Source organism: Esox lucius, chromosome 1 (genome assembly GCF_011004845.1).
Source record: "Esox lucius isolate fEsoLuc1 chromosome 1, fEsoLuc1.pri, whole genome shotgun sequence".
In the NCBI taxonomy this organism is placed as follows: Eukaryota; Metazoa; Chordata; class Actinopteri; order Esociformes; family Esocidae; genus Esox; species Esox lucius.
This window is the reverse complement of record NC_047569.1, coordinates 13,014,312-13,039,321: the sequence shown is the minus strand read 5'-3', so window position 1 is coordinate 13,039,321 and position 25,010 is coordinate 13,014,312. Positions and strand designations below refer to the sequence as shown.

The following is a 25,010-nucleotide window of genomic DNA, read 5'->3' as shown; positions in this document are numbered from 1 at the left end:
TTCAAAAAACACCTAGCTGAACACCTTTAAAAACAAACATGAAGCCTTGTGCCAAGACGGGAAGTGAACCGCGACAGTAAAGTGCCAGTAAGCCGGGAGAGAAAAAGCACGTCTGTTTTGTACACTATTTGGCCAATCTAAATAGTTAATGGTGCAACCTCAAAACCTGCTCTCAGACTGCTGGAAATTAAAAAGGAAGTAAATGAGCGCAGGGAGAGGAGGGCAGGCAGATAGCTTGCTGCGTAGCTCTTCAAAGGCCTGTTTAATAAAACATGCGGGCCTGTCGGATCTCTGGTGAAGGGCTCTGCTGGGTGTCGGCATGGGCCCTTGGATGTTGAAACTAACGAAGGGTGGAGCGGGGATGCCTCGTAGACCCGACGATGCGGTGCTCAGGCTGACTGATGGGCTGGGCTAGCCTGGTTAGCGTGCCGGCCGCGGGATCAAAGGCATGCAACGGGACCAGGTTACTAATTGGGGTTAATTAGGAGTGGCTCGGACTGAACAATCCCACAGCCTCAGACATCTGAGACAGACTGCATGTTATTATGGGCTTCATTCCATTTTTAAGTAGAGGAATGGATTTGCTAGATCTTGCTCTGGGCTTAGGAATAACTCTCTGTAACACCCACATGCACGCACATACACACCCAAAGGCCCACGCAGAATATCTCTTAGAAAAAGGTAAAAATCCCTAATACCCCAAGTAAAACCACTCGTAACCACAGTAGGAATTACTTTGACAACACTATTCCATGGCTATTGCTTCATCATACTGTGTCAGCATGCATAATTTAATGTCTACATTGAATATCATTTTCATATCTCTACTACTCTATCTACTCTTTGAATCCTATTCCATTTTAAATATGAAATGTTCAGAGTCAGCTCTTGCTGTACAACACCCTACAAGCCAGCAGTAAGGGAGTGAATTGGACACAGTGGAAATGCACTCTGTATTTGGGGGACTGGGTTAATTATGGTCACTTGGCTCCCGTCCCTGTTTATGTGGCGGTGATGAATCTTGTCCCAGCTCTGCCTGGCTCTAATTCTGCTGACTTCCCTCTAATCACGGCCGACCGCTGGAAGATGCGCTCTCAGCACCACGGTTAAGGGGAAATAAGGGTCTAAATAGGGGAGGGGGAGGGGGAGAGAGGCATGAGGCAGTGTGGCGAGTCCACGGCATGCTGGGTAAATTAATTGTGGCCCTGTGCTACCAATTAGTCCCGGCTTTCTTTAATTGGTGCAGAACGGGTTCCAAAGGCCATTGTGAGGAGATCTGGGGTGCAGGTTTGGATAAACAAACACTCACACACACACCATCACACACACAAGGATCTACTATCCCTTCGGGTAAGGAGGACCCTAGATGGTTGGGATTTAAAGCAAATCTCCTAACTTAGGACCTGATATGTCATCAGAATTTGGCTGCCATCTCGCCAACTCAGTCGGGAATGTTAAGCTGTTACTTGTCTAAGTAGGGCCGTTTCCCAGTCACATCCGTCAATTGATTCGAGCGGTGTCTCTTTTTTGACGACCTCTCTTCTTTTACTTTCCCTCTTCCTCACTCTTCTTCGCTCTGTCTCCTCCTCACATTTCTGCAAATAGCTGCGACGTTGCGTTGCTCATCTGAAGGAGACTTGACTGTATGTAATGACAGGCCGACTTCAGTCCAAGACTGGTCATTTAGCGGCTCTCTGCTGCTCAGCACCTGCTCGGGATTACTTTAGACTATGTTTGCCAAAAACCTTGAACGGAAGACAGAAACGTCCGGTTTTCAGGAACACCGTCATCTTCAACCTAGTGGGAACAGTTTTCTTAAAACATCTGCTATGATTGGTTAACAATAAACAATCATGACCCAGAGACACTACCATTTCTTTACATCTGTCGCAATTCTCACGCCGTCTTGATTCATTCCTGGTTGCGCGCGCACATTAAGATAATGACAATACTGCATTTGCTGTGTTTGAATTGACCAAGGCTTGACTCGCGCCCTTATGTCCTTGTCTTCACTCTTTCCTCTCCTCTCTTCCCAGGATCCCGTCTGCGTCAGGAAGACTCTCCGCCCCGGATCGTGGAACATCCCTCCGACCTGATTGTGTCCAAGGGGGAGCCGGCCACCCTCAACTGCAAGGCGGAGGGCCGCCCCGCTCCCACCGTGGAGTGGTACAAGGATGGCGAGCGGGTGGAGACGGACCGCGACAACCCTCGATCCCAACGCATGCTCCTTCCAAGCGGCTCCCTCTTCTTCCTGCGCATCGTCCACGGACGCCGCTCCAAACCGGACGAGGGCTCGTACGTCTGCGTTGCCCGCAACTACCTGGGAGAAGCCGTGAGCCACAACGCATCGCTGGAAGTAGCCTGTGAGTGAAACTCTTCACGTCGTGGCTTTTCTTATTTCCTCTGTGGCCTCTCGGGTTATGGTGGGAATGGGAGAGAAAGGAAGGGGGTTTGGGCTGAAGCTGAATAGCAGGCTCTAGTTTCCCCTTCAATGTGCTCATTGACTTGGATAATCTCACAGGAGATGGTTCAGGATGTGTTCAGTCCCAGTGGCCCCACTAGGCCCAGGGAGGCCTGGGGGAAGAGTGGCCTGATCATACCAGGGTGAGTGCTCCTGTGAAGGGCCCTTGGTAGGTGGTCAGGGAGCCACAAAGGGAACAAAGCTCTTTCTGTTGTCCCGCTAGCTCTGGTGTTTGCTGGGGAGATTGATCCAAGTTTTGGTACACAACCCAGGCCGCTCATTGTATCTGCATTTGGTCCTCTTTTAATGGAGAGCGGTATCTCAGTCATTCCATTGGTTGTAGACTAGCGGAGCTCCTCTTTATTGCCTGCTAGACTGCCTTAATGATGGAGCCGCTTTGATGTGGAAGGGACGTTCCATTATGCTGAGGGTCACTGGCTACACTGAAAGGTTTGGGAGTAAAAGCTTTCAAACAAAAGGTCATAGGATAATATACATGGAAAGAGGACGGACGCCATCGCTCGGTCTTTTTTAACGTTGTCCTCATGGTTCCGTAGGGGTTGGTTGGATTCTGAGGTCAGCTTTTTAGAAAACGTATTATCCGGGCTGTCTGTCTCTCTACTGACCTGAAGGGGAACTTGGGATCTCGGATATCAACCGCTTCTCAAGCCTGCCCAGGAGCTGTCACCAAGGCCCTCATTGTAATCTAATCGAGACAGTTGGAGAGGGGGATGGGCTATGGGCTCTTTTCAGGAGGTTGGTGACTGGCTGGGGTTAGAGGGGAGTGGACTTGGGGGTTTATACTGAAGGCATGTTTCGTAGGCTCCGTGAGTGGACGAGGTACATTCTCAATCATCTGCGGGCGACTTTAGCACACATCCCTATTCCCGTTTGTCGGTTTTGTAAATATTTACAGCGTTTGACGCTCGGCCCCTTTGGATACCATAACAAAGGAGTAATTAAAGGTCATTGAAACGGCCATAATTAAGAACAATAAATTGAGGGTTGTTTTCGGGCGCTCTTTCTTTGAAATGAGAGATCCTGGGAGGACCTGAGGGGATACAGTGACAAAGGCCTGGTCACAGCTGAAACCGTGCCCTGTGTGTTAAGGTCGGTGGGGACGGTGTCGGGTCCTCGTCCCCTCTTAGATCTTTCCCTGGAGTCAGGCTCTGCTGCACCCAGCTGATGACCGTTACGCTGCCAGTCACTGCATGGTTCAAGGCCTACCTTCAGAAAGACAGAAGGTCTTCCGACGAAATAGAAGAAATCTCCAGGAGAAATAAGACAGTCTCAAGTGTCTGGCACAGGGCGTCGGTTTCTATAAATCGTAACGCTAAAAATATTCCCAGCCAAATGTGGATTATATAGGGTGTTTATTTCAGAGGTGGGTTTTTGGAGTAGAGAAACATACTTGGAAGGGGATGGTGGCAGGCCAGAACAGAGAGAGTGGCTGGCCCGGCCCTGTCCACAGCACTGGGCTGCTAGCTTGGGTACATGGTTCAAACGGACCCATAATAACAAGGTTCTTAGCTGCTGCCCGCTCTCTCTCTCTCTTTTGCTCTCTCCGTTTCTCTCTCTCACTCTCCGTGACCCCCTTCTCCACCACTCACGCTCCCACACATGTAATTATGTTGTCGGAGCAACTGGGATGGAACCCTGCCGGAGAGAGCAGGCAGAGAGCTTATACAAGACCTCATTTCAACTTCAGTACAGGGACTGTTGTAACTTACGTGCCACGGACCGATTGTGTAGGATGTTTTAAAAAGCAATTTGGACATTGCATGTTTGTGTTTTCTGAGAAAAAATATGTTAGCCAAATCTCGATTGTAGCCTAGTTTATCCATTTTACATTTAAAGTTTTATTCAGAGGACTTATTGGCTAATACCCCTGTGATTTTAAGACGTACTCAGAGCCCTTCTCCCCGGGGAAACTTGAGAAAAGGGAGTTAAAGCTTTAACCGTGTTTACTCTGCCAGGCTATCAGAGCCCTACAAGATTTTACTTTAAAAGCTAAAAACACAACTTTTGCATGTTGTTATTCTAAAGGCCTGGCTTTCACAGTTTACCCACATTGGTGCGACTGTAAACATAAGCCATGTTTCAACAAGTCATGTTTTGCCAGGCTGAGGCCAGCTAACCCAGTTTGTTTGGTTTATCATTAACCACACATACAGTACAGAGCCACAATCTCTCCATCTGACCCCCTTAACATAGACTGGGTTATTGCATTCACCATGAGTCCTACTGGCCCTGTTTATACTACCTCGAGGTGGGATTCATGCTCTCTGTTGATGTTTGCCTTGTATTTGGAACGATAATGCCAAGTAATGAGAATGCCTTTTGTATGTGTAATAGTATGTAGTGGAGAACGGAGAGGGATCGGTACTCTTAAACTAGTCTGACTGAGGACGGACTGAACTGGCTGTAGTCCTCTGACTGCTCTGCCGGCCACATTGTCATTTACACTATCAACTGCCTTTCAAACAATGAAGGAAATTCCCCATTTTTCTTTTTATGTGTTTTACTTTCAAGCCTATAAGTCTTAAATGTTTTCACTTGCAGCTGCTTAAACAAGGATCAAAGCCAGTACTTGTTTTAGACTCTACAAAAAAAAAAAAGAATGTCGCCTTCTGGAGACATTCTTCCGAAGGGCTGACCATAATCCTCAGTGCTGTGTTTTTTCTCCTGTGTGTTAATGTGTTGACACTGTATGGGTGCCAATGAAAAGGATCTTCCCTCTGCTCAGCTCCCCTCCTCTATCTCTCTCTTCCTGTCTCACTATCTCTTTCTGACTCAGACTAACGCGGTGCAGCGTACAGTTGACTATCATCTGGGGCTGGATCAGAGTGGTCCTCTTACCCCATGCTCTGTACAGACAGCAGAGCCCGGAGAGTCACTAAGAATAGTTTCCTGTTTCCTCGGTATGGACAGTGGGAGCGATAGTGAAGTGAGTTAATGGACAGCACACTGCTTCACTTGACAGAGCGATAACCCAGGGACCAGCTGTCTTTTTTGTGGCCCAGTCTGGTCTGGCTGTTTGAAGAGAAAGAAGGCTTACCACGCAGCGCAGCATAGGATTTCACCTCACAGCATACTATATCACCGCACATCGTAGCATATCACCTCACAGCATACCATATCAGCGCACATAATAGCATATCACCACACATCATAGCATATCACCACACAGCTTAGCATATAACCTCACGGCATAGCATATTACCACACTGCATAGCGTAGCATAACACCACACAGCATAGCATATCACCACACAACATAGCATATCACCACACAACATAGCATATCACCACACAACATAGCATATCACCACACAACATAGCATATCACCACACAACATAGCATATCACCACACAACATAGCATATCACCACACAACATAGCATATCACCACACAGTGTAGCGTGCCATGTCAAGCTGTACATCTCATTACTGGCGCAGGGTTAATGTGACCCGGAGTGCACTGGGAGGGTTTGATCCTGGCAGACGAAGGGCAAAGTCCAGGGGTCATCTGTGAAGTGGGGAGGGGGTAGTGGGGGACAGTTGGCATGCGCCAGTGTAAAGACTAGGATGGCCCCCCTCCCTCTTCCCTGAGCGCCTGCCTGTCTCCCAAGCAGGAAATCCCTTGTAGTACATCTGTTGGCCCTCAAAGAGCCGGGGTCTTTATGTTAACCCCCCTGCCCCCATCCAAGTCCCAACGTATGAAATCAATGAGGATTCTATTTCATACCCCTGTCCTCGCTTTCTCATTGTCTTTTTTCCCCCTCCTTTTCCCCTATTTTCCCCCATTGCTCTCCTTTTCCCTGTCCCTCTTTTTTCCCGACTATCTACCACAAAGGGAAATAGAATCACAGCTCAGACTCGGGTCTCATTCATTCCTCTAGCCTCCCACTCCTCCTTCCAGGAGACTCACCATTGCTTTACTACAGTGTTTGCCTTTCATGAACTTATTATCAGGACCCTGCCATAGAGAGGCTGACAGCTCCTGTGTGCTCCTCCTCCTCACCTAGTGGAAAGGATTTAAATTCCAGGAATGGCCCTCGCTCTTGGTCTGTCACTGTTCTTATATATCATTTCTTTTTCAGAAGTTTCTGTTGATTAAGCGTTGCAGTAGGTTTTAAATTCTAATTCATCCCATCCGAGATGGAGGGGAGCGGAACACAGAGAATGAGGAAAAGGCGAGGAACAACCGCCTGCGGCCCCCCGGCGACGGTTGGCATGTTGCCAGGGAGCTGGGGGCTGCCTGTGCTCCACCTCTGTGGCAGTTTTTTGTGTCAGGTTGCTTCACAGCATGTTGGTGAAAACATGCTAGCCGGGGCCTGCTCCATGAGTCAGCTAAGACGTGGACCGAGATACAACGGGAGACCCCGCTCCCCTGCGCTTAGCCCTGGACGAGACACTAATCTGGCCCAAGCTGGAACAGCATACTGTTTCCAACTCGTTGACGAAGACTAATGGCGATACGACTTAGTCACAGACACCGGTGATTTAAAAAGGATTAAGCCCCTATTACTATGACATCATTCTGTATGTTCCTGAAACACATTTGGCTTGATTTAATAGGTTGTTGGGCGTGGATGTACTGTAGTGTAAGACTCTTTCTTTCTCTTTCTCTGAAAGACTCTTAATCTTTTAATGATATGGGTAACAAATGGCTACCGAATAATTACATGCCCTCCCCCCGGACATCACTGTCAGCTCTAACCTTCTCCAACCTCACTGTGAATCTACGAGACAACATATGAATGTCAATTCCCCTCATAAAGATACCCGGAGAGTTTTACTATGCCCACCACGGGTGATCCGCTGAGCGTCCCGTTCTTCATTCCCAGATTTGTTGCATTAAATCAATGCCGCTCATGTAATTAAACGTGCCTCATTTATTTGTTGGCATGGGTCGATGCGGATGTGCCACTATGTGTAGCGGAGTGGTTTGAAACACAGCTATTAGCATGCTAGGCGAGCTAGCCAGCTGGACGCTTCCCTGGGAATATGTTGACCTAGAGAGCTCCTTTGCATATAGATCAGGCCGGGTACGCGTCCTTCGGCCCCAGTGGTCATGGGGGGGTGGCGGTGTGGGGGGGGGGTGTCGGCATGCTGTCCCTCTGAGTCATGTCATGCTGCGTCAAATGTCACACCGCGGGTGATGCTGGGGGTGTTTCACAGCGTGGTTGTGTTGCCCCGTCCCCCAGCCCCCACAGGGCCGGCCAGGCGTGAGAGTTGCTCCGCGCGGGACAGGGAGCGGTAGGGGGAGATCACTGGGACGGAGGAGGGACCCCGGACGTGGGAAAGGGAGGGCGGCGTGGTTTAATGGGGAGAGAATGACTGATATCCTGACGACGGACGGCTCGGTCAACGTAACGTGATTGGTTTCCTCGTCCCCCTGTCACTGGGATGGGGGCGGGGGGTTCGGGGGGTTCCTTCCAATGCCCCTCTGGTAGAGAGTGGGATGTTAAGGCTTGTTTGAAGGCTCCTGTACAGTGATGGGTAGATGGACTGACCCGTGCGATGATCGATCATTGTCCGGCTGACCGGCGCGACAGCTGACCGGGTTATTCAGCCAAGTCAGCACCAAGAAACCATGTCTTCACCTCCCACTTCACCCCACCCCTCACTTCTCGCTTTCCCTCTGATGAAAAAGCTGCATGACCAGAAGAAAATGAAACCGTTTCTGTTTTAGGGCCTGGAGATGACAACAATGCTGAATTGGGTTAGGGTTATTTCCATAATGTGCATCCCAATCCTAAGCATTTATTTATTTGTTATGGTGGATTCTGTTTCATTTCCTGTTTCTATCCTGTATCCAACAGCGGATCTATCCCCTATCTTATTTGATCTCGTATCTGATTGCCCAGGGTGGGGTTTAGGAGGAAACAGCCATAAAACTATAAATAGCTCTTAGTTGGTTATAAAATAGCCCACTAAATGAACAAACAACCTTGTGTACAGATAAGGAAGAGGGACGTTATTCGGCTGGATGCCCTTGCTAGCTTTTGAACCTGCTGCTCATAGGCAGGCTATAAAGAGATGTAGAGTTAGATGTACTAGAGACAGGATGAAGTGCTCCAGCCGTAGCCAATCCCTTTGCATATCCGTGCCTCTCGGCTCTACTCTGATAGAACACTCATGTAGGAAATTACCTCAGACGACGGCGGATAAGTTGACTCATATTGAGTCTGCTCAACACATTTTGTGTGTCGTTGGGTCTTTCCGCAGATTATTTGTCGTCCCCGCTGCGTGACATTGCGCAGACAACCGGTAATCTGCTCTGAGCAACGACAAGGCCCTCGCAGCTTTCCGACCGAGCGCCTGTGCTCTCCCAGAAGCCCCACACTGGTCTCTCATCACCGCTGTGACCGCTGATTCAACACAAAGTAATCCCAGCCTGGGGCTGCCGCCGATGAGCTGGAGAGGAGAGGATCATGGGTAGGACCGGTGGCCGCCCGGCTGGGTCCCACGGAGAGCCGGACGCGTCTGTGCGATACGACAACGACGCGCCCTCTGATTGGAGCGGCGGGGATAACGGCGTGGTTTTCAGGGCTGGCAATGCAAGCCGGCGGCAGACGGTGGTCCGGCAGACGGTTGTCGGCTGAGGGTAGATAAGATACGCGTGCTTTAGTCTGAAGCCTCTGCGGTCCCTCTCAGGCCGATAACAGAGTACTTCAAGATTCATCCTCTTAGCGGGTGTGTGTGCGCGTGCACACCTTTGCGTGTTATGCATGTGTGTACATTTCTGTGCACTTGAATGTTTTTTTCTTGAGCCGGGCAACTGACGTGGCGATGGTCAGCTGGGCCTCCTCTCTCAGCCAGGGTCTGGTGAGGTTGTGTTGGAAGATGTAGTTCTGTTCTCTCCGCTGGAGAGCTGATGGGGGGTTAGTTGTCTTGTTGTGGGGTTTAATCCCCCTCTCGCTCCCAGGCTCTCCTGTGTGGCCTCCCTGATGTCTGGATAATGTACGACGCTGTTCTGCTCCACTGAAGTACTCTGTTTATTAAACCGTCGTAAAGCCCCTCGCTTCAAGTGTTCGATCGGACCCCTTGATCTGAGGCGATGGGGGCTTGAAAGGATTAAGGTGTTTGGAACATAGGAACTTTTAAACGTGGGAAATTCGTATTGGGCAAAACGAGATGGATACATAGCTCGATGTGAACTCTTGTGGTGGAAATGTTTTCTCCGTTTTAGTATGGGTCTAAACAGTCATCTGCCGTTGTTTGCAAATGAACAGCATTTGTATTATTTCACAATGCAATGTAAGTGCAGTGAAAGTTTCTTTATATACATTTTGTGCAGATGCACATCCTTGTAGAATGCGGCCACAGCCGGGAGAATAGGCTTTATTCACACCAGCTCTGGAGCCATTAGTGTTAACTGACTTGCTCAGTGGCAGAAAGTAATTGTTCAGCACGTCAACTCATGGATTCGATCCAGCAGCCTTTAATTTATAGGCCCAATGCTCGTAACTGGTTATTTGCTCTACAAAAGGTTTTGGGGGTAAATGCAGAATTTTTTGTTACATAAGAAGCTGAAGCGTAAGATGCATGTATTTGGTATAATTACACTTAATAAAAGGGTGGCTGGTCTGTGTATTCAATATGACCCTGGGTCTGGGGACAGTGTTGGACTCGGGGGGCCTTCCAGAAGTGCTGACTTAACCCAATCTCTGCTTCGGTCCCAACAACAGAAACAGCTGCTCGTGGATGATGTTGGCTACCGACCATACCCTTTATCTCATAGGTCTCTCTGCCCTCTAATTAACTCATTTTCTGACCATGTCAGTCTGTTGGACTGAGACTTCCAGGTGGCAAAGAGACCAAGTGAGAGAGACACAAAGTGAGACACAGAGACAGACACAGAGAAAGACACAAAGAGAGAGACATACTGAGAGATATATACTGAGAGAGATATACTGAGAGATACAGAGAGAGAGAAACCGAGAGAGGGAGACAGAGAGAGAGACAGAGAAAGACACAAAGAGAGAAATATACTGAGAGAGATATACTGAGAGATATATACTGAGAGAGAAACCGAGAGAGGGAGACAGAGAGAGGGACCAAGAGGAAGAGAGAGGGACAGAGAAGCTGGGAGACAGGGAGAGAGAGACAAAGAGAGAGACAGCAGAAGAGAGAGAGGCATTGAGAGAGAAATGGGGAGATCAGAATCGAGGAAAGGAATGAGAAATTGCATTTGCCATAGTGCCTTTGTCTCTGAGCCAAGTTATCTTTCATGGATCGTTATGGTGGCATTGGTTGGGAGGGTGGGAGACGATGGGGAAAATGAAACAAAGCGGCAGAACTTTATCACAGATGTAACATGTTGCAGGGGCTGCGGTGTGACAGACAGGGAGGATGGTAAGGTGAGGCAAGCAGCAGACAGACCGATAAAGATCAGCCTTTGACAAGGTACACACAAATCCAAACAAGGAAACCATAAACATGTTGTCCCCCACAAATGATGAGCTCCCGCCTCAGTGTGATTTTTAGGAAGCCTGACCTCTATGACAGGATGAATCATTCACACGTATTTGGTAAAAATTATTCCAGTCGTGTCGCTTAGCAGAATGCGAATCTTTGCCACATTTTTTTCACTGGGTCAGTCAGGAGATAGAAACCTGTTTTTGCTATAGCTGCACATGAGGTTGATAAGAATATTTGAGTGTGTTATAATTTGTGTACAATTGTTTGTTTTAAATATAAATTACCTTAAAGAAATGACTCCTTCACAAGTCACTTCCAATCTATCACCAACAATAACAATTGTAAAAGCAGTTTTGAGAGTTAAATCCCTTACCTTATCTTTTTTACTACATTCATATTCAGACATTATAATGTATAATGTACAATTACAGAAGGGGGATTGTGTTTTTATCATATCATTTATACATATTCCCATCATTATCAGACTTATTTTGGCAAGTCTTTTTTTATTAAAATATGTAGAAAGATCTTGAATTTACGTTTGTTTAAATTACCAACATTATCAGAAGCAACATTTTGAATATAATTTATGCCCCTGTACACCGGTACAGGAATGACAAAACACTGGGACCAGCTATAGGTGATTGTTGTATATGAATATCGGAATCTGTCAAAGATATCAGAATCAAGTATCAGAATCTTTCTAAGATTATTCTTATCAGTCCCACCCTACTTTATAATCCACAGTCATTGTATAATCTACTACCATACACTCAGTGGGCTACAGTTGGGGAACCATGCCCCTTGGCATTCAGTTCAGTTGTCTTCTAATTGTTCTTGGTTGCTAATGCTAGCAGTAGCTAATCTGATCATGAGGGTGTTAATTGAGTTTCATCTACCAAGGCTTATAGCGCTGGACAGTAGAGACACCTGACCCCAGGCTAAATTAGGCCTGCTGGTACTGTATTAGTTAAAGGGCTGCATTATCACTGCATTGCTGTCAGGCGAACCTCTTGTTATCCTAAACCTCTCTGTCATGATGGACCTCTAAGACCCCAATCCCTTGCTGGCGGTTGAGTTACCAGGAAATGCCTCCCACTCAGCAGTAGCACACCTCTATGGGACAACTGCAGTGGTTAAATCACAGAACTGCTATTACTATGTGTCTTTATTTGATCTTTTATTATGAAGGATATTATTTAAACAATATTTAATTAAAAGTTTTATGTAGTATCAGAATATCTTTATTACCTTCATAGACAAGCTGTTGTCTGGCAGGGGAGATACCTGTACCATGTCTTTGTTTCAGCTGAAGAGGGTGGGGCACTGAAATGAAAGAATCTGTATGTAACCTTACACCACATAGCATTCTATAAAAGCAGAGAGAGAAAGAGAAAGAAAGGGGTGAGTTTCATAGGCCCATTGAAATTGAAGTCTCTCAAAGCCATCCTCTGGTGGCTTCAGAAATGTCTGACATCCGAGTCAGTGAGGCTGTGGGATATATGAGCGCGGGGGGGTGGGGGTGGGGGTGGGGGGTAGTGGGCCTATCTCGGTGTGTGTTGGTTAAATCAGACGCCTGACCTCCCAGGCTGTGGGTGACCCCCTCTCTCTCATCTTCTTGCGTCAGACTCTGTTCCGGCACACTGGGTGCTCGAAACCAGTGCGAGGCCGCTTTATCGTTTCGTTTTCTATATACATTTTTGGATGATCGGCTAGAAACATTTTGATTTAAATGTTTTTCCGTTGGTGGACTACGATGGAGAAGGCGCGTTGATCTGAAAATAAGACGAGGAAGCTACTGGGCTGTCGGCCGGTCGTTAATGTGGTACCCTTTTTGATGGAAGGGATCCTAAGTCAGTAGGTGTGTGTGTGTGTGTCTGACCCAGTCCTCTTCAGATGGCTCTGCCTCACTACGAAGCTGTGCATTGTCATCTCTGCTAAAGCAGTTTCCGGTCCATCCCATAGTGCCCTGAGCCACTGGTCCTCCATGTTGTGCTGGGACAGATGAGACTTTGGTATTGTGACCTGCTCCCTGGACCTCTCTCACGTATGCGTCTCATTGGATCCTGCCAGTGGGATTAGCACAGTGCCGACTCTGCAGGTGGTGGCGTAACTTCATTTGACCCCCTGTTTGGACCTATAATAGCTTATCGATCGGCTGACATTGATGCAAGGAGCTGCACGGACGGCTACCGAGCGGACGAGTGAATAAGTTAATCATCCCTCAGTGTGCTTTCGACTGTTTAATCACATCACCCGGGGGTTCACCGTTGCAATCCGAATTCTGTTTCAGTCTCGGAGGGCTTGAACGGACGTGGCTGTCGGTGAGAGTTTGGCGATCACCTCCGGTGCTCTTGTCTGGCACGCTCACCGTACAGGTCACCGTCGGCCCCAGGAGCTCTGCCGTAATCCACTCTAGTCTGAGGGGTTCCTATTAGCCGCTGCACATTGGTCTGTGTGTGCTGGTCGGGACGTTTCCGTGGCGGGACCCAGAAGCCCCTGACAGCTGGTCTGACCATCACGCCTCCAGTCATCTCCCGTGTGTTTTTAACAGTGTGCTGCGTGAATGTTTTCTCAGAGAAACCCCGGCCCATTAGAAATGCCTTCACGCAGAAGCTCACCCAACCTCCCGGTTACATGGAAACAGCACATGTTGCTTTTATTTGACCGGTGACCCTCTGGCTTCTCATGCTACATTTAATTGGCGGCGGTGGCGGCAGGCAGATGCTGAAACTGAGCCTCCGTGCACGACTCTTAACTCAACACAAGGGGTTTCGATGCGATTAGGACTCGTTGCCCCTTCTCTAACCGGGAACTACGACTCTTGCGACTGGAGAGACGTGTGTTTGAAAACCCTCTAAAGATTGCATAGATTGTTCTGGGTGATATTCAGGGGGTGGGGGGTTTGTCGTGAAAGGGGCTCACCTCAGGTCTGGCAAGGATCAATCTGTCTGCACTCTGATGCTTAGTTTAACCAGAGACAAACAGTCGCCGGGGGAGGACAGAGGGATGAGGGGAACAGTGTAAACAGAGAGACGGCACTATGACCTTGTCCTCTACACTCACACACGCACACACACACACACACACACACACACTGACCGGGTGAACTAATCCTTATCAGGCATCTGGGAGACAGCTAGACCATCTCGGCATAACCTTTTCCTCCCCCGTGGTCATCCAAACAATCCTGTCTCCAGGTGGAGGCCCTGCCGAGGCTGTACCAGACCACCGAGTGATCCCCACGGAAGGACGTACCGAGCTGTTTCAAAATGGCCGCTCACACCTTTTGCATTAAGATGCAAAAAGAGAGCAAAAGAGGAGGGAACAACAAATAAAGAGACGCACGTCGAAGAGGACAACAAGCTCCTGCCAGACAGCTGGAAGTGGACTGAAGAGGAGATTCAGTGGTTGGAAAGGGGGCCTTTCCCTCGGCTTGCGTTGTGGAGATAGCAGGGACAGGTGGTGTTCTGTTCCCTTAAACAACTCAGACAGCTGGCAACTCTCTGGCAGTGTGTTCATCGTGTGTGTCTGTGTGTGTTTAGATCTGTGTGTCTGCGTTTGGTAGTTCTCTGAGCCAGTGCCAGCTGAGACAGCTCCCTAAAGTCTCTCAAACTTTTATACCCATGTCTTTTCTCTCCCTCACAGCAGCAGTTGTCAGCTGCCCAGATTATGCCAGTTCACTCGACTGGAGTGTTTTTCATCCTGTCACACTTGCGTAAGAACGGCCGTGTTTAAAAGCCTGGCAGAGTGTTTACAGTCCTGGCCAAACGTGGACCGCTCAGAGTTTGGTTATTCTTGCGTTAATGAAAGTGTAGTTTATTTTTCTGTGACATTTGCCTACTTCTTCCGCTCCTTCCTGACTATGGACGTGCCCTCAGCGGCGGTACTGAGGACTGTTAATATATGTGTCAAATATTCAACCACAAGCAGTGATACATTATCTTCAACCTGACAGACAGAGGACACATGTAGACATATGACCAGGAATGCTCAGTAAACCCACTCAGAACTCAGCCTAAACAGTCTCCGGTATTCATTTGTGTAAGTTGTGTTTCTGTAGTAAATATTTTTTTTACAACCAATAAATACAGTATATTTCCATTCCAGACTTTGGACTAGAAAAGGGAGCAGTTTAGAGGGCTCTTAAAAGGCCCTCTTCATGGGCATGGCAGATGCTTTTATTCATGTCCACTGGTTAGTTTGGAGTTTTTCCTCTGTTGGCTTTGGGCTTGTTCCACACACAGGCATGTATTTGATGGGGCTGTGTAGAACCAAGAAGGCCTGCTTTGCCCCTGTGGCGGAGTGCTTTGTTTGCAGAAAAGACATGGGCCTAAATGGACTTTATGTGGTAATTTGCAGCTGGCAAACAGACACTGTTTTCTGTGGTTCGGTTCTGGGCTGCCATATTGGTCGGACTCAGGACTTGGCCGGCGATTGCGATCGCATACCCAGTTACCGAATATTTGCGTTGGTTGGCGGTTTGTCGGGGCCTTTAACTCTTTGTGTCCACTTAAGAACAAAGGTGAGGTTACAGTCGCCAACTGGCCCTGCCACACATTGACGGAGGTGACTTCTGAATCTTGATAAAGGAGACCCAATGGTCTACATGAAGAGTAATACGTCTTCTAGTCGCTCTTTCTCTCTGTCTTCCTCTCCTCTATCACCTTTCAAGGCTTCTCTTTGAACTTAAAGCCATGTTTTTTCTAAGGCCTTCGACTAATCCATTGATGTTGTAAGCCCTCAGGCGTTGCCTTGCATGGAACATATTTATCTTTTTCAGTGCGAAATGTTTCATATGTTAAGCCGCATGGTCTTTTAGAGTCCTCCCAAATGGCAACACCTGTTCATCTTTCATCCTTTTCTTTCTGAATACATTATCACTTATTCCTCAAAGTTCTCCATTATTCTGAGTTGACAAAGTGGTTTTCCACATGGATATATAAATTGTTAGATGATGGAGGTATGAGTGTTTTTGATCGCTAATCTCTTATTTATGCAGGGCGCAAAATGGCATTGAATCTTAACAGCGCAATTATGCTACGCTCCAACCCATTGGATAAACTCCTTATTCTATCATTTCTACCCATAGATTGATCATTAATCCTAGCGGGCTGACTCTGACGGCATTGTGCTGTGCTGAGCATTCATCATTTAGACCTGAGCTCCACTTGATGAACTAATGTATGACTTGCTCTTGGAGATCAATATCTCCTGATTGGCTGAGAGAAGTTTGCCCCCCACTGCATATGTTACTTCGACCTAGACGAGAAAATAAATGCCTGTTTGAAAATGTTAAGAGTTGGAGTTTTCTTTCATGTGGTGCTTATAGCCAGACAATGTTAAATACCGTTTTAAACAGTATGTGTGCCGGAACGAGGTGAAACATTTTAGAAGCCCTGCGTGGGACAATATTTCTTTAAATTAGACTGAATCCCGCATTTCTTTGTTCCTGACATTTTTTGTTAACGATCTTTGTGGTATTTCAATGTTAGTCGGATTCAAGCTAGCGTGTGACAGACGTTCTCCAATAGCGGCATGCAGAGTAACTCTGTTCCCATGGCAACCTCCTTGCCTTTTAAGTGGCTGCTGACATCTGATATTTTAGTTAAGAGGCTCAGTTGCAATAGTTTCATGTAATTTTGCAATATACCAAGTTACTAATTACTGGGAATGCATTTATTGTTTGAGAAATATTACAAAGCATATTCATGCATTATGTATTCTATGTGTCAAATCAACTTTTGTCTGTTAAGAAATCGGATAGATTTATTTTTATCTAGCTACCTTCCACAGTGGCTGATAGACCAGAATGTTAGCTTAAGGCACCATGGTGCTTTTATTCATGTTATATTGTATATATACACATTCAAAGGCCGGTGATGTTGGTGCCCATGCAAATTAGAGATGTACTCCGCTTCAGAAAAAGTATTTACTGTTACTGGACAAAATGTGACCCACTTAGCTAAGTCAGCATCAGTTAAGACAGCATCAGGCTCTGATGCTGACTTAACTGTCTGACTCTCAAAAGTTGAGTTATCTCATCTATTGGACCGAAGATGTAAATCATTATTTTAATCAATACTACTACAAACACAGATGTTCTATATCCTGTTATACCCCTGCATGTTTTTCATCCCTCCCTCTTCTGAAGAGCAAAAATGCACGTATTTATGTTGCGCCTGTCCAGAGGGATTAGAATAGTAGCACAGACATTTAGTTGATGATAATGGCTCAACACGGCTCTCAGGAAAGTCTTTGCCCTGAATGAATAGTCCTTGTGATACAAAAGGGACACAGTTCTGTTAAAGATTCAGATATGGTCATTTCTCAGATTTCTTCCCCCTCAGTTGTTCTGGTGATTTTCTGTAGCTGGGCAGACATGAAAAATGTATTGTGTTCTGAAATATTGCTTTTTTTCATCCGACACAGTTTCAATGTCTGTTCTGTCCCCCCAGGGGTTGGGCACTTAAAGCCAGCTTTGTTCTCCAGATAATTTATCATTCCTAGACTAACGTTTTTACAGCTGTCTGCATGTCACACAGTTGCCTCTCTTCTTGGTCTCGTTGTCAGTGGTTTAACCAGAGAAGAGGAGATGGACTTTAGTAGTGAAGAAAAAAGGATGATGTTTTGTAGACAAGCTGCCGCCATCTTTTTAAGATTATCCCCTGTCTTTGCTCACCTGCTGTTGTTTAGCTGTATGACCTGGACAGGTCCTAGTCCGGAGGAAGCGTAAAACCAGCGGCGCTCAAACGAGACGAGGCAGAATCCACCAGTCTCATGGTGTCTGGTGATCGTCACGGGAGACTGGATCAAGGTGACCATTCTTAACAACCTTGGAGTTGTCTGCCTGGCCGTCGGTGGTTGGCTAATTCCTGGGTGCAGACGGAGCAGAGAGGAGCAGACTGGGGGAAGCGGTCGTAAACGAGGAACCAATGGACTGGTTAAGAGCTGCAATCTCGACTGTAGCCCTGTCTACCCCCCCCACCACCACCACCACCACCACCACTGAAGGGCAGTGCAGTGTTTGAGCAGCCCTGGCCAATGTATCACTGTGACGTGAGATAAGGCCGAGTTTCTCCCTGTTAGTCTGCTAATCCCTCCAGCCATGGCTCTGTGTTCGTCGTGTCTGTCCCTCTGACTTCTCCAGTGGAGGAGCGATATGGACCAGAGGAAAGCGGGTGGACATGACCTTAGATTTCTAGAACATTCTGCATATTTTTTATTTAGTTCTCTCTGTGCACGCTTGCTTGCAGGCAGACATATGGGTCTCTGAGTCATCGGGAACAGGAAATCTCTAACAACAGCATGTTGTGTAAACCAACGCGAGTCTCATTTTCTGTTCAAACAGATTATTATCAATATTATTGTCTTGCTGTTAGTCCTACATTGCTCCCCGCCGAGGCGGGCGAGGAGCTGTTCTGAGTGTTGAGTAAAGGCCACACGTTGGCCGTCCAAAGTCAACGCACGTTTGATGTCAGGGTAGAGGAGTGCCCCTCACGCAGCACTAAGTTAAACAGGCACTCTGCAGAGGAATCCTTTTAACAAATGCTCACAGACGACTGTGTGGACCGAAGTGAGACGAATGGGACCCTTGAGGAAGTCTAGATAGGAGTGAGTGTGTGTGTGTGTGTGTGTGTGTGTGTGTGCACATGCGTGCATGCGAGTGTGAGCCTCCTCAACCATGGCCAGGGTCCAGGATGGAGATAGTCCCTGAGAGTGCTTCAGTTCACCGGGCAGCTTCTGCATCACCCCCGTCTGCTGACAGCCCGGCCCTGTAATTGGCTGACAGAGACTTACTGTAGCCTGTCCGTGGACCTGATCACAGAACAGGGGAAGTAACCCATATCTCGCTACTCACACAGAAACCAGCTTGGCCGGCGACTGCGATCACGTACGCCCGGTTCATATGGTGGCAGTCTAAACATAATCTAACTCCCTGACTCTCCCACTTCATTTCGCCCCTGAGCAGTTTGTCGGCGTTAACGAAGAACCCCCAGCGTCCTCCTAACCATCGCCGTTCCAAAATAGTGCCAACGCCACGTTAGCGGAAAGTACAGGCTCGGTCGTTGTGTTAATGAAACGGTGTCGGGCTAAGAACAGTGCTCGGGCTGAAATGAGCCTCGCCCCAGGGAAGGGCTGGGTCGTAGGTTAGTGCCTGCACAGCTGTCCTGGGCATTGTCATTAAAGGTGAAACCCAACAGGATGTCGTCAAGGTAGTCGAAATGCTTGGTGATCAGGCCTAACGATGATGCGTGTGCCATGTTACCGCATGTCTTTCTCCTTTCTGGGTTCAGATAATGTTTCACTAAACCCTTATCGACTGCTTCTTGAATCCAGCTACGGCGCATATATTACCCGCCCAGATCCAATGGAGAGAGTTCGTATGTCACCTATGCAATTGTACATCTTTCATCTGAACTGATGAACAGGCATGTGCGCGGTTCAGAGAGTGAAATGCAACTATAGACGTATTTAAATGGCAACAGCGCAGAGCACTTGAAGCCGTACAAATCACAGCACTTATCTGTTTGATGTGGCTGACAAAAAGCAGTGATAGGAACTCTGAAGAGCACTTATGTAGGGGCCTCATCTCTCCTAGCCCCATTCTGCATTTCACATGTAAAAAGCTCTCTGTGTTTTACTGTAAAGTAACCAGCATTTATATGATAATGTTCCCAGGCTACGAACCCTCCCACCTAATGAGCTTTGCCCTAGTTGCTTGTTATAATTTTAGCTTCGACTTTGACAAGAGATTTATTTTTTTCCTTCTGGAAAATGCTGTTTATTTTCTCTTGTTAAGAAACTTGAACAAACTGCCCCTTCAGGTATCGTACCTCAGTCAAAGTATATTTCTCTAAAGAAGTGTTTCTTTGTCAGTCACTTCATCTTTCAGCGGTTCCCTGCCCCAGAACGACTGGTGTCTGTCAACAGGAGAGTTGGGGGTCCTCCATTTTCCCGTCCCCTCCTCGCTGACCTCCCCTCACACCTTTTAACCCTAAATGTCTCTGTTTATAAACTTTATACATTTTGACAACTATTTCAGGGGGGGGGGGGGTTCTCAGCGTGGGAGCCCCTCTTCTCTTTCAGCGAGGAGAGAGAGAGACGTTAAGGGCTTTAAAATAATCACATGCCGTTTCACTGGGTGGGGGGGTTCTCTAATTGAGCCTGCAATGACCCCTGACCTCAGCATGCCGTCTGTTTTCTATCGTGGCGGTTGATTGAAATGGGTGAAAGTGGCCAGAGACTAGGGATCGTTCTATTTATTTATATTCAGCCGGTCCCCCCTGCCGGATTAGCACGCCAAAGGTGGGTCCACCGTGGAGGGACCCCTTCAGATCCCCCACTTCTCTGGGAATATAGAGCAGACGGAGGGGCCAGACTCCGCTTCTCTTAGGGGACTCAGGTTGGAATGTGCCACGTGAGGGACAGGTTAATGGCATATGAACGTTGGCTGTATCAACTGTTTACTTGAATGCAGCTCTTCAAGGGCTCGGGGGCTTTGTTGAGGAAGTAAGCCCCCATGCTCCCTCACTTGGACGTAGTGACCCAAAATGGCAGGCACCGCTTTCAGATCAGCGTGGTACCTCATGATCTCTAACAATGAATGCTCTAACTCAAAGAAACAACACTGACTGTTTCATTTAACATTTACGTTTTTTTTTTTTTTTTAGCTGACTCGACTTAGATCAAGTGCATGCATTTCCATACTTCTTCATAGACGTGAAATGTTGTGTGGAGACATTGACCAGTGTGCGTGGAAGGGAAAGCCTTTTGACTGGCAAATCAGACTTCTTGTACACAAGGTTGACAGCTTGCTTGTGTACCAGGAAGTGGAGGCCGGATGCATGATCTGTGTCAATCACAGGCAGTTCACCTGACTACATCACTGGGCCCATTTAGTCCCCCCCGGTTCAAGGCATCAAGCACTGGCTTTGTTCACTGCGATCTGTTTAGTCAGAGACATAGCCTCGCAGCGAGCCGACAGAATACAGATTACGCTGCGCTGTTCCTCATCAGTAAGGATGAGGAAAGACGTGGCTTCGTCGCTGCTGGTAATAAGTGAGGTAAAGTAGGAAGGTTTCTTTCTTTATAGAATTCTGTGGAGATTTATACTTCAGATGTCACTTCTGCAAATTCTCCTGTAGCTGGATGATTAATGCAGTGAGATGTGTATGAGGCACTGTGGAGGCCAGTCTGGAAACTGAGGTGGTTTTTGATGAAACATCTCTAATTTGAATCAGTGTTTTCCTCTTGTTCGTTCTATACGCTGCATATTTTTCCTCCATCCACTGTGAAAAAAGATAACATTAATTAAATTCAGCTGAAACTCGTTTCAGACGACAGATGGATAGTTTTCCAGACAAAAAAAAATGCTTAATTTACTTCCCCATCTCATCCCTTTCCCTAAGGATATTTTTGGTCTTTTTAGTGATGTTTGTTGCTGTAGACTGTCGTGCTAATTGAAAGGCCTGGCAGCCGGAGACTGGTGACAAACATATGATTTAAAAAGCTCTGCTCTAGTGGGCCATCAATTGTGCAACAGGATCAATTGTTGCTACCTTGCAATTAGCTGCTTCATTGCGGGATCATTGGCCAGTACCGTCCAGGTTTAGGGGTTTAGAAACTGAATATGCCTGTTTTGCCTCATCGTGCACTAGTGATTTCTTGTGGTGGCTCTTGTGCCCGTGAGTTCAATCAAACTATTTCACCGGAAAAATTGTTTCCAGCATGCACGGATTACGCTCGAGACTACCTGATTGAGCAAGCTGCCTGCTAAGGACCAGAATGGCAGCAGATGTGCTTCAGAGGACGCACACCTCGACTTCCACTGTCCCAAGTCCGCCAGGAGCGGCTCGTATGAGGCACGGCTTCAATCAAGAATTTGACGTCACGAAATTAGGTAGCAAAATGGGGTAAATGTGGAAAGATCTGCTTTCCACATTTACAAAACAAAGATCTGCTCCCTGCTTGCTGCACTCTCTTCTGGGCATCCCAGCCCCTGCTGTGTCCTCTGCCATTCTGCGGTGGAACGTGTCCTTCAGGTCCCGTGGTGTAGGAGCGCCGCAGCATCCCATGGTGACGCTGGCAACACAGGCCAGCGGTCAAACCCCGCCTCCGGCTTCATGCTGCAGCCGTGGGCCCAGTGAACTCCCCAGACTCCCCATGAACATGTGGCTGTGTGAGGGGCCAGCAGCTGAGAAGAATAGGTCCCCGGGGCTAGCGGTTGTGATGGGGACTTTTAATCATTCTCCGCTGTACCCAGGAGCTCCGGAGTTTGATAGAACCTCCCGGCGGGCCCCTCTAGGACACCGCAACTCGCCCCGTCACCTCCCTCTCTCCAGGCCACCTTCCACACCCACAATCCCCTGACTCAACCCTCTCTGCACCCCTAATGACGCTGGAGGACACTGGTAGGATCTCACTGCTGCAGTCTCCTGGGCTTTTACGGAGCCACAGAGGGCAGGTTCTGGAGGGGTGGAGAAAGGCTGCAGGACGGAGTAGATACAGTTAGGAAGTCAGACAGGCAGCGAGAAAAGCGGAACGAGGTTCAATCAACCTCTCGAGTAATTTAGTCTGATCTGCGTTGAGGAAGAAGAGGGAGGGGGACAGGAACGCGAGCGGCAGCTTCTTGTCTCTCAGCAGGGGAGCCAGGTAATACGTGCCACTTAAGAACAGCACATGACAGAAAGCTCTTATGTCTTTTTTACCGTCCATATTCAGCCTGATGTTCCATCTGTTACTGTCACATTACTTCGGTGCTCCGTGCCATTCCTCGGCTTTCCTGATTGGTTGAACCTAAATAAGAGGCCAACTTAATGAAAGTGGGGTAAAAAAAAAAAGAAAGAAAGTGGTATGATTGATCTTTCGTTTTAGGATGATAAATAAAAGAAGAAATGTGTTCATGAATAAAAACTGTCGTATTCCTGGTGTCTGTCTCTGTTTGTCTTCCTCTTTGTTCATCTCATCTGCTGCCTCCTGGACAGTCTCGATCTCTTGACACTCTGTCCAGTCTGGGCAGCAGCTGTACTGCCGTTTGCCTTCCCCCAACAACTGAACTGCCAGACTACAGGGAATAAACGGGAATAGCAGGCGGTTCTGGTAACTCTGGTCTGGGGCACAGGAATCATGGATTAGGGTGCAAAGCTTGCCATTGTCAACCAAATGTAAATGAATCCCGGTTCTGTCCCCCCCTGAAGGAACAATGGAGGGTCTCTCCTGCGAGTCCCCCTGAGTGCAGCTGGGGGAGGTGGACGCAGAGTCAGACCTTCACCATGTCAAACCAATCCTCTGTTCACAACACTGATCGCAATTACCAGAGGGGCACTTCCGGAACATTCCCCAAAATTGCCTGGCAAAAAACACAAATCCGTTTGAATTCTAATTCACATATCATACAAAGACATTGAAAAGTGTTGGGCAAACCAACAAAAAAAAAAAAGAAGATGAACCATCGACGGTTTATGGTTTTCGGGGCAGAGTTTAGCATTTTAATAGAAGAAGACTCTTATTGACGGATTTGCATTTGCGGTAGTTGCCTGATCTTTTAGTCCAGCTTAGGTGATGCTCTAGCCTGCGGAGAGAACCGGCCTCCTACTGGCAGAACAGAACCCGACCTCTGGATTCTCATGGAGCTCCTTTACTTGGCAGAGACAGACATGTAGTTGGCATAGCGTGGTCGTCTCTGCCCGCCACTTTCATCCGAGTGTGGCTCTCCACCGCTGTCCTCCGTGACCGGTCTCCACATCAGTATTAGCCTGTGGGCATCATTAAGGCAATGTTTGTGGTTAATGCACTTTCCAATGCCTCTGGGAGCTTACATTCGAATCTCCCCTTTCACAGCAGTTTGTGTGTGTGTGTGTGTGTGTGTGTGTGTGTGTGTGTGTGTGTGAATGCGTGGGGTTGAAAAGTAATAATCAGCAGAAGTAGGACAAGAGGTCCCGCTGTTGGAGCTTGTAGTATCCCAGGCAGCCATTCATTAATTATCTTCCCTCAGCAGTCTCCTTATCTCTCTTTGTTTCCTCTTTGTGTTATTGCTTCCAGCACCTTGTTTCATGCTGCTTTAATCCACACTCTTTTGTTAAATGATTTGCCTATGCAATGGCCTTGGGAAGAAGAGAAGAAAAGGGAAGATATGTCGCTTTGTGTGTGTGTGTGTGTGGGTGTGGGTGTGAGCCCAACTGCATGTGTGGTAAAAATAAAGTCATGTTGGGTATAATATAAGGAGTCATGTTTGGTATAATATAAGGAGTCATGTTTGGTATAATATAAGGAGTGATGTTGGTATAATATAAGGAGTGATGTGATGTTGGTATAATATAAGGAGTGATGTGATGTTGGTATAATATAAGGAGTGATGTTGGTATAATATAAGGAGTGATGTTGGTATAATATAAGGAGTGATGGGATGTTGGTATAATATAAGGAGTGATGAGATGTTGGTATAATATATGGAGTGATGTTGGTATTATATATGGAGTGATGTTGGTATAATATAAGGAGTGATGTTGGTATAATATATGGAGTGATGTTGGTATAATATATGGAGTGATGTTGGTATAATATATGGAGTGATGTTGGTATAATATATGGAGTGATGTTGGTATAATATATGGAGTGATGTTGGTATAATATAAGGAGTGATGTTGGTATAATATATGGAGTGATGTTGGTATAATATAAGGAGTGATGTTGGTATAATATATGGAGTGATGTTGGTATAATATATGGAGTGATGTTGGTATAATATATGGAGTGATGTTGGTATAATATAAGGAGTGATGAGATGTTGGTATAATATAAGGAGTGATGTTGGTATAATATATGGAGTGATGTTGGTATAATATATGGAGTGATGTTGGTATAATATATGGAGTGATGTTGGTATAATATAAGGAGTGATGTGATGTTGGTATAATATATGGAGTGATGTTGGTATAATATATGGAGTGATGTTGGTATAATATATGGAGTGATGTTGGTATAATATATGGAGTGATGTTGGTATAATATATGGAGTGATGTTGGTATAATATATGGAGTGATGTTGGTATAATATAAGGAGTGATGTGATGTTGGTATAATATAAGGAGTGATGTTGGTATAATATATGGAGTGAT

At 47.0% G+C, this 25,010-nt stretch overlaps 1 protein-coding gene across 2 annotated transcripts in view; it reads left to right on the top strand.

Moving 5' to 3' along the window:
- Nucleotides 1-25,010, top strand: part of robo1 (roundabout, axon guidance receptor, homolog 1 (Drosophila)) — a 160,783-nt gene that overhangs the window by 26,763 nt on the left and 109,010 nt on the right. For both annotated transcript variants that reach the window (XM_034291657.1, XM_034291656.1), the window contains exon 2: nucleotides 2,037-2,363. In XM_034291657.1, the coding sequence (XP_034147548.1) occupies nucleotides 2,037-2,363 (327 nt within the window). The remainder of the gene's footprint in view (nucleotides 1-2,036; nucleotides 2,364-25,010) is intronic.